Source organism: Lactuca saligna, chromosome 2 (assembly GCF_052625555.1).
Source record: "Lactuca saligna cultivar CGN05327 chromosome 2, ASM5262555v1, whole genome shotgun sequence".
Lineage (NCBI taxonomy): Eukaryota > Viridiplantae > Streptophyta > Magnoliopsida > Asterales > Asteraceae > Lactuca > Lactuca saligna.
The window spans coordinates 100,950,434-100,961,095 of record NC_136418.1 but is presented as its reverse complement, the minus strand read 5'-3'; the positions used below and the strand labels follow the sequence as shown (position 1 = coordinate 100,961,095).

The window sequence follows — 10,662 nt, the reverse complement described above, 5'->3', positions numbered from 1 at the left end:
GTGGTGATGATGATGATGATGATGGTGATGGTGATGATGGTGGTGATGGTGATGTTGGTGATGATGATGATGGTGGTGGTGATGGTGGTGATGGTGGTGATGATGATGATTATGATGATGATGATGATGTAGGTATACGTGTTTATGAGATGTATGTGTACGTATTCATAAGCACTATAATGTTAAACCATTAAACGAGCAAATGGATCCCGTATGTGCACAGAGCTTTATAAATGATATTAATAGCTATAAATTGGTGAAATTATAGATAATCATGTATAGTATAGGTGTGAAAAAAACGGAGCGAAAAAAACGACGTTTGGTGCCCGAAAAATCGAAAATAAAAAAAATTCGTAGCTATTTTGCTACGGATTAGCTACGAAATTCTAACGGAAAGCATATTCCGTAGCAAAATAGCTACGGATTAGCTACGGAATTTTTTACTTTCAATTTTTCGGTCACCAAACGTCGTTTTTTTCGCTCCGTTTTTTTCACACCTCTATTATACATGATTATCTATAATTTCACCAATTTATAACTATTAATATCATTAACAAAGCCGTGTGCACATACGGGATCCATTTGCTCGTTTGATGGTTTAATACTATAATGCTTATGAATACGTACACATACATCTCATAAACATGTATACATGTACACATATACCACAACTCATTCATGTATATAAATATACATATACAAACATAATCTATCACAAGTTGGGGAAAAGTATAGGCAATACAATGTGAAACAGTGAAATGAGTACTTGATCCCGAAGGGGCACACAACTTTATGAACGATATTAACAGATACAAGTAGGTGAAAGTATAGATAATCATGTGTAGTAGAGGTGTGAAAAAAACGAAGCGAAAAAAACAACGTTGTGCCCAAAAAATCGAAAATAAGAAACATCCGTAGGTAATCCGTAGCTAATTAGCTACGGATTAGCTATGGAATTTTCTTATTTTTTATTTTTCGGGCATCAAACTTCGTTTTTTTTCGCTCCATTTTTCACACCTCTATTATACATGATTATTTATGTTTTCACCAACTTATAGCTATTAATATCATTCATAAAATTGTGTGCACATACGATATCCATTACTCATTTAGTGGTTTAACACTATAATGCTTATAAATACGTTCACATACATCTCACAAACACGTATACATACACATATACACGTACACATATACCACAACTCATTCATGTGTATAAATATACATATACAAACATAATCCATCACAAGTTGGTGAAAAGTACAATGTTAAACTGTGAAACGAGTACTTGATCCCGAAGGGGCACACGACCTTATGAACGATATTAATAGCTACAAGTTGGTGAAAATATATATACTTATATATAGTAGAGGTGTGAAAATAACGAAGCGAAAAAAACGACGTTTGGTGCTCGTAAAATCGAAAATAAGATAAATCCGTAGCCAATCCGTAGCTACTTAGCTACGGATTAGCTACGGAATTCTAACGGAAAACATACTCCGTAGCTAATCCGTAGGTAATTAGTATTCGTAAGTATTCCATAGCCATTCCGTAGCTAATTAGCTACGTAATAGCTACGGATTTTGGATCTGTAGCTATTCCGTAGCTATTCCATAGCTAATTAGCTACGGAATAGCTACGGACGCGATTCCGTAGTTATGCCGTAGCTATTCCGTAGCTATTCTGTTACTAAACTAGGGCATCCCATTCCGTAGCGATTCCGTAGCTAATTAGCTACGGAAATTTTCCGTAGCTATTTTCTGTAGGAAAATGCCATGTTTTCTAGTAGTGAAATTTCGAGATCTAGGGCATTTCAAAGAGGTTCTTCCATAAGAAATCATCATCCTTGGTAAGTTGTACTTAGATCAATGCTTTAGTTTCTTAATTCTTTTATAAATCTCCTTCTAACTCATGAAAGTTCATGATCATGCTTCTTAGAACCTATCTACGCCAAAGTTTTCTCAAGATGCTTTCTAGGGCTGAAAATAACATCAAACTCTTCCATTCTTTCTTCAAAACAGAAAACAACAAGCAAAGGTGAGTTTATACCCTTGGAAAATTCTCAGAAAAAATGAAAACTTTTCCACAACCAGACGCACCATTAGGTTGTGTTTAGTTACAGAAATATAATTTTCATTTTCCGTTTTTCGTTTTTCCTTTTCAGTTTTTGTTTTTTGTTTTCAGTTTTCATTGGAAAATTTAGAAAATTCGTTTAATTAAAACTTATTCATTTTTCATTTTCAATTTTAAAAAATTAGAAAACACGTTTATATGTGTATAATTCTATCAGTTTTTATTTTTAGAAAACGGTAGCAATGGTAGGGTGGGGGTGGGAGCAGTGGTAGTGTCGATGATGGTGACCATGGTGGTGGTGGTGATGACAGGCAATGGTGGAGATGATTGTGGCGGCAATGGTGATTCTGGTGACATGATAGTAGTGGTGGTGGTGATGATGATAGGTCAGTGATTGTGGTAGTGGTATTATGAGTGTGTGTGTGTGTGTGTCTTTGTATATGTGTGTTTCATTGATTGTAGGTGGGTGTGTGTATGTTATGGGGGTGGGGGTGGGTGTACGTGTTTGTGTGTGTCTGTGTGTGTGGGGGGGGGGGGGGGGTTGTTGGTTTGTGTGTTGTGTGTGTGTGGTGGGTTCGGGTGTTCAGGTGGGGGTAGATAAAGATGAGAGTAACTGTATGTTTATATTTTAGAATTAAAAAAAAGTGGAAAACAATAATTATCGATTTTCAAAAAATTTCAACGTCTTTGTAATTTTAGAAAACGGAAAATTTTCATTTTACGTGAAAAAATTAGAAAAATGAACGAACTAAATGTGTTTTTAAAATTCTCATCTTTTTGGAAAATTTTCCGAAAAACGACCAATTTTTCCGTAACTAAACCCACCCTTAGGATTTCGAACATTATTTTCGTGGGACAATGATTTTGAAAGATGATTCACTGTGTGTAGAAAATGTACGCACTGAAATTAAGTTCTGTGCCCTACATAATAAATTCCATGATGACTTATGCACATATTTGTGTGGTTTATGTTGTTTCTTGATTTGCATGAATTCGTTGGACTTCTCTTCACCATATAAACTATAATATTTTGAAAAATTACTTGAATGCACAGGCAAGGCTTATGTTGATGTATAGTATTGTCCTCAATAATGGATATATTGCATTACTTTCCTTACAGGCCATCAATCATCCTTGTAATCCCAAGTTTACTTCCCAAAATGAACTCTCGTAATGCTTTCCATTTTTTCAGCCTTATTATCTTTCTGATTACCACCACCATCTCTTATTCCGACAATAATACCGATTATCAAGCATTGTTGCATTTCAAATCGATGATCACCAATGATTTTCCACTAAGTTCATGGAATGCTTCCTTTCAATTCTGTAATTGGATTGGAGTTTCATGTGGGAAACAACAAAAAAGAGTGATAGCTTTACGACTGAATTCACATGGCCTTAAAGGCTCATTATCTCCTTATGTCGGGAACCTCACCTTCCTTCGTGATCTTTATCTCACAAACAACAGCTTTCAAGGAACAATCCCTCATGAACTCAGTCGTTTATCCATGCTACGTTTCATCGATCTTTCCGATAACAATTTCAGTGGAGTCATTCCAACGAACTTGTCTGGTTTTTCTAACATTGAAGAGCTAAGACTTAATAATAACAAGCTTGTTGGAAGCATACCCAAAGAGATCACTTTCCTCTCGAAGCTTACCCATTTTGTAGTCGCTGATAATATGATAACAGGTGGAATTCCACCTGTTTTGGGGAATATAACATCAATGATCATGTTCTCTGTTAAAAGCAACCCGTTGGGTGGGGGTATTCCAGACACCTTAGGCCATTGGAAAAGCTTAACAAGATTATACCTTGGTGGTTGTAACTTATCTGGAAGTATTCCTTACTCCATTTATAACCTTTCACTTTTAACTAATATTTCCTTAGGTGAGAATCAGCTTATTGGTAGTCTTCCCTCAGATATAGGTACAATGCTCCCCTATCTTACGTTCGTTCAATTACGTAATAACCAACTGACTGGACCTCTTCCACCCACAATATCTAATTGTTCAAAGTTGCGATTTCTTGAAATGAGTGAAAACAAGTTTCGAGGGAAGTTGACAATCGACTTTGGGAAACTAAAAGATATTTATAGAATAAATTTGGGTTCTAACATCTATGGATTCGGAGAAGCTGATGATATGAAGTTTATTGATACTTTGCAAAACTGCAGTAAATTAAAGATTTTAGATCTTTATAATTGCAGCTTTGAAGGAGTGTTGCCTACATCAATAGGTAATCTTACGAATCAACTTTCTAATCTATATTTAGGAGCAAATCATTTCTATGGAAATATCCCTTCAAGTGTAGGTAATCTTGTTGGGTTGAATACTTTTAGTATAGGAGATAACCAATTCACAGGAAAAATCCCCTCAACCATTGGTCAACTTCAAAAGCTACGTGAAGCTTATTTTTTTTGGAACCAGTTTTCAGGTTCGATTCCTGATGCCTTCGGGAACTTATCTTTGTTGATTACACTTGATTTAAGTTCCAACAAACTCGAATCCAGTATTCCATCAAGCATAGGAAATTGTCAGCATCTATCGCAATTGTACCTTAATGACAATAAACTAAGTGGCAAAATCCCTAAGCAACTTCTTCAACTTTCATCTCTAACCATATCATTATATCTTTCTCAAAACCATCTATCTGGGTCACTTCCAAAAGAGGTAGGGGAACTTAAAATGTTATCTTCTCTCGATCTTTCTGATAATAATTTATCTGGTAACATTCCAAGTAGTCTTAGTAGTTGCACAAGTCTTGTATTTTTATCTCTCAAAGGCAACTTATTTCAAGACATGATACCATCATCATTAAGTTCCATGAGAGGAGTTTCGAAACTCGATCTTTCTCGTAATAATTTATCGGGAAAAGTTCCCCGATTCTTAGAACAGATGGAATTGTTAGAATATGTAAACCTATCCTTCAATAATTTTGAGGGTGAAGTGCCAATGGTAGGAGTGTTCGCAAATGCAAGTGCATTTTCAGTTGTAGGGAATAGTAAGCTTTGTGGTGGGTTGGCTGAACTTGGGTTGCCAAAATGCATGGAAACCCGAAAACATGAAAAAAAGTTTCCTTTGTACGTAATAGTCATCTTAATTGTATCTTCCCTTTTCATCGTTTTATGTTTTGCGTATGTTTGTTGTAAGAAAAGGAAGGGCCAATTGTCTCGATCATTGACTAATGAACGATTTGGAAAAGTATCATATAGTCAACTTCTCAAGGCTACCAATGGTTTCTCGAAAGAAAATTTGATCGGAGAGGGAGGTTTCAGTTCTGTTTACAAAGGAGTCCTTGATAATGATGATAGATTTGTTGCAATCAAAGTTCTTCGTCTTCAAAACCGAGGTGCTCATAAAAGCTTCATAGCGGAGTGTGAAGCATGGCGGAGTATTCGACACAGGAATATATTAAAGATAATAAATTCATGTTCAAGTGTTGACTTTCATGGCAATGACTTCAAAGCTTTGGTATACGAGTTCATGCCAAATGGGAGTTTACATGATTGGTTGCATTCAAGTGCATTTAAATCTAGAATGAGCGTTCTTCAAAGAATAAATACACTCCTTGATGTCGCATTTGCACTTGATTATCTTCACAATCACTGCTTACAAGCCATTGTTCACTGTGACGTGAAGCCTAGCAACATTCTTCTAGATGGTGATATGGTGGCACATGTTGGAGACTTTGGTTTAGCTCGATTTCTTGGAACAAATTCAAACCAAAATAGCACAGGTGGCATTAGAGGGACAATTGGGTATACACCTCCAGGTAAATTAATTTCATGTATTCCAAGATATTTATATTTATTTGTTGTGCTACTTTTTTTAAAAGTAATTGCTAATAAGTTGCAGAGTATGGTTTGGGGGGTGAGATGACAAGTAGTGGGGATGTATACAGTTTCGGAATACTATTGTTGGAGGTGATGATAGGGAAAAGTCCAACAGATAACTTCTTTAACGATGGCCTTAGCCTTCATAAGTTTGCATGCATGGGTTTGTCGAACCATATAACCGATGTTATTGATGATGATATTCTGAAGTTTCTTCAAGAGGATGATATTACTAAAAAATATATGTTAGAAAATTCAAAGAAGATAGAGCAATGTCTGGGTTCAATTGTAAGAATAGGAGTGTCATGCTCCGTGCATTCCCCACCACATCGAATGAATATTGCAAATGTTGTCCATGAGTTGCAACATATCCTGGATGTTGTTCAAAATATTTGATGTTCCATGTTAGTTAATATTTTGGATGCTAATTGTTAAAGACAAATGTATTATAGTATTTGGTCGATATTGTAATTTTGTTATGGAAATATATAAATTAAATATATTTTATTATGAATATTGTAAACTTTAATGAAAAGATAAAGTTTTGAGGTACATTTTGAAGAGTAGAAACATCGGGGTCAAATTCCAAATCATGGAAATTTGAAAACTACATGGATAATTTCATCTATATCCTTACAAAATTTAAATATTACTTTTATATCCATACAAAATTTAAAATTACTTATATATCATTCTCAAACTATAAAATTTACATTGATATCCAAATTCATAATTTAATTTGATTTATATGAATTTAATATTCAAAAGTTTATCTAAAATTAAAATTTCATATGAATTTACTAAAATACTCTTTCCAAATTAAATACGTAGTATTAACCAACGCATTCGCCTTCTCCCTTCGCCTTACACCCAAACGGTTGCAAAAAGTTAACAAACCTGCGACTGCAACATTGACAAAATAAATTGATTATTCTTAATAATACAAAGTCAAATCAAACTCACAAACCAACAAGCATTGGTTTCGTGATCTTATATGGCCTCAATTCCTTATTAAAATAAATAATACACATAGTCGTTGACATATGATTCCATGAGCAACCAAAAATTGAATCATGTATATTCCAACGTACAAAACTAAATTAAATAAACTTGTGCGCCGATAATGTAAAAATTTATTTGTGCACCATGAAACATCCAAGATGTATTTGCCCATGGCAAGTTATAGAACGCAAAAAAAATTGAAAAACGGTCGCAGGTTCGTTCTTTGATATTGTAGGGTATATTAATTAATGAAAGTAATAATGAATCAATCAAAACAGGTGCAATAAGCATGCTTAATATTTAATTTATGATTTAATATGGAAAGGATATTTTGGTAAATTTATATGGAATGTTGAAATTTAAATAAGTTTTTTAATATTAAATTGATATATTTCAAATTAAATTATAAGTTTGGATATAAATGTTATTTTTTTAAGTTTGAAATGATATAAATGTAATTTCAAAATTTATAAGGATATTAAAGTAATATTTAAAGTTTGTAACGATATAGATGAAATTATCCCGAAAATGAATTATTAGATATAATTTTCCTTGTGAGTTATTGATGGGGAAGATCAGAGGGAAAAGAATGATAGTGTAGTGATAATCTTACAAGAATCAAAGCAAAATTTGAGTATATTATCAAGATTGAGAACCCTTTTATGGTGTAGTCAACTGTATCATGGTTTTTAGTTGTGGATCCTAATAATGTGTTGAGTTGGTGGCGATCAATTCGATGTAGAGCACTGTCTTAATTGATATATGGGCTTATTCTTATTTGGAATTAGTGAAAACTGATGTTGCTGGTTACAATATAAGCAATATGCATCTGACATTGATTGTTAATGACTTCGAGTTAAATTTATTTATTAGTATGTTTATATCTTTATGTTTTGATATGTACTGCTAAATCTTTAAATTCACCCTAAAATGAGATAAGTAATGTTTTGGTACATAAATTAATGCTATAAGTATGTTCTTATGTTTGGGATCAGGAGTTTTATTGAAAGAAACTAAAGAAAAAGGATGAAAGATGACTTTTAAATGAGTAACTACAAACATGGGATGAGTTATGCCATCTTGTAGTGTAGGTGAAGGGTATTAAAAATTAGGGATGGGGAAATAGAGAAAATTGATAGATAAAAATATACATACCTTCACCGGTCATCTAGAATCACTTTACATGTTGATATTTCTCCCTTTATAATGTTGGTTACTAAGCAATCTATTGGTTATTTGTTATCATCAATGTTATTTAAGTGTAATAGGGATTACTTTGTTGACTAAAAATGATCTTGATAAATATAAAACAAGTAAGGAAGGTGTGGAGTACACAATTGTTTAAGTTTGATCAAGTATTAAAGTATACTGTCATTTAGGGGCGAAGCCCCTGAACGAACGGGGGTCCAGGGGTAGCGCCCGTGGGAGCGCGGTCCAAGGGGCGGCAGCCCCTAGCTGGGTTATATTGCTGTATTGAAAATGCATCAGAAAATCCAAATTTTGAATATTTGACCCGATTTTGACTTTGAATTAATCTTTATACAAAACCCGAATTTATGACAGTTTTTACTGTTGAGGAAAACTATTATATGATAGTTTTGACAATTTTTCAGATAAGGAAGGTTTATAACCAACTTTAGTCACTTTTCTGGTACTCACGAAATTATACCATCTCACTCTCTCTTTCTTTTCTCTCTGATTTTATGTGAGTCTGATCCAATTGAGGATTTGGGAGTACCACCCAAATACTTCGATTTGAAAGTGATTTTCACGATTCTCAGATTTCCAAGTGCCACTAAACCATATTTCTAACAAAAATTGAAGTAAACTGTAATCATGGAAAGTGGTGATTCTGTGAAGGAAATTACAAGTAAGTTTGAAAAACTGAACAAGTTTGAAGGGCAAGATTTTCGTAGATGGCAGAAGAAGATGAAGTTTCTCCTTACCACTCTAAAAGTGGTGTATGTTCTGAGTACACCCATGCCAGTCTTACCAGAATCTGTTGAAGATGAAACTTTGGAGACAACAAGAAGAAGATCAAAGTGGGAAAATGATGATTACATATGTCGTGGTCATATTCTCAATGGTATGTCTGACTCTCTTTTTGATATCTATCGAAATTTTGAATCTACAAAAGAACTATGGGATTCTCTTGAATCCAAGTATATGGCTGAAGATGCTTCTAGCAAGAAGTTTCTTGTTAGTAAATTTATGGGTTACAAGATGACTGACTCCAGACCTGTTATGGAACAATACCATGCAATGTTAAGGATCCTGGGATAGTTTACTCAACACAATCTGAAAATGGATGAAGCCATTGTTGTGGCTGTGATCATTGACAAACTGCCCCCTTCCTAGAAAGATTTTAAACACAATCTAAAACGTAACAAAGAGGAATTGACTTTAACTCAACTTGGAAGCCATTTATGGATTGAAGAGTCCTTAAGGACTCAAGAACTTGATAACAATCCAAAAGGAAAGAACCAAGTTGTTTCCTCTTCTGTGAACATGGTGGATGGAGAAGGATCAACGAATCAAAAGAAGTCTAATGGAAAAAGGAAGTTTAAAGGAAAGGATGACAAGTCTTCCAACAAGAAGGCTAAAGTGGTGTGTTGGAATTGTAACAAACCGGGTCACTTCAAGAAAGATTATCGTTTGCGTAAAGTGAACAAGGATGGTGCAGGACCAAGTGGATCCAAGGATCCAGAAAAGCAACAAGGTCAGAATTCTGCTTTCATGCAGAAGTCTAACTATATTCAGAATTATATTTCTATGATTTCTGAAGCATTTTATGTGCAGGATGATAATGTTGCATGGTGGTTTGATTTGGGAGCAACAAGTCATGTTTGCAAAGATCAATATTGGTTCAAGGACTTTCAACCAATTGATGATGGATCTGTTGTGAAAATGGTAAATGTTGCAACTGAACCAATCAAGGGCATAGCATCTGTTTTAATTACTTTTACTTCTGGGAAATGTTTGTGTTTGAACAATGTTTGATATGTTCCAGGGATTCGTAAGAATCTCGTGTCTGAAATTGTATTAGATAATTGTGGTTACAAACAAGTATTAGAAAGTGAAAAGTATATCTTGTCAAGACATGGTTCTTTTATGGGATTTGGCTATATATGTAATGGAATGATTAGGCTTAATATTAATTATCCTTCTAGTGATAATTTTGTTTGCATGGCTTCTAGTAGTACTAGCAATAATTTTCATAAATCTGAATTATGGCATGCTAAACTAGGACACATTCATTACAATAGATTAAAAGACATGTCTAAAATGAGTTTAATTCCTGCTTTTGATATGAAAAATAATGAAAAATGTAAAACATGCATGCTAACTAAAATCACTATACAACCTTTCAAAGATGTTGTTAGGGAAAGCAAGGTGTTAAATCTTATACATAGTGATTTATGTGATTTCCATGCAACACCTTCCCTTGGAAACAAGAAGTATGTTATTACTTTTATTGATGATGCATCTAGATATTGTTATATCTATTTGCTACATTCTGAGGATGAAGCACTTGATAAATTTAAAATTTATAAACAACAAGTTGAGCTTTAGAAAAATGAATTAATAAAAGTATTGCATACTGATAGAGGTGGTGAGTATTATGATCCAGTTTATTTTGAATCAACTGAAATAATACATCAAACCACAGCTCCATATACACCACAACAAAAAGGTGTAGCTGAAAGGAAGAATAGGACTTTGAAAGAAATGGTTAATTCCATGTTGTCATA

The 10,662-nt window shown here is 33.9% G+C and overlaps 1 protein-coding gene across 1 annotated transcript; it reads left to right on the top strand.

Annotated features, from left to right (window-relative positions):
* Positions 1–3,113: 3,113 nt before the first annotated feature.
* On the top strand, positions 3,114–6,385 carry LOC145031253 (LRR receptor-like serine/threonine-protein kinase EFR). Its single transcript, XM_078979774.1, has 2 exons — positions 3,114–5,847; positions 5,931–6,385. Exons 1-2 carry the CDS (start codon positions 3,165–3,167, stop codon positions 6,302–6,304), a joined length of 3,057 nt encoding a protein of 1,018 aa, XP_078835900.1. The 5' UTR covers positions 3,114–3,164; the 3' UTR covers positions 6,305–6,385.
* The last annotated feature ends 4,277 nt before the right edge of the window (positions 6,386–10,662 follow it).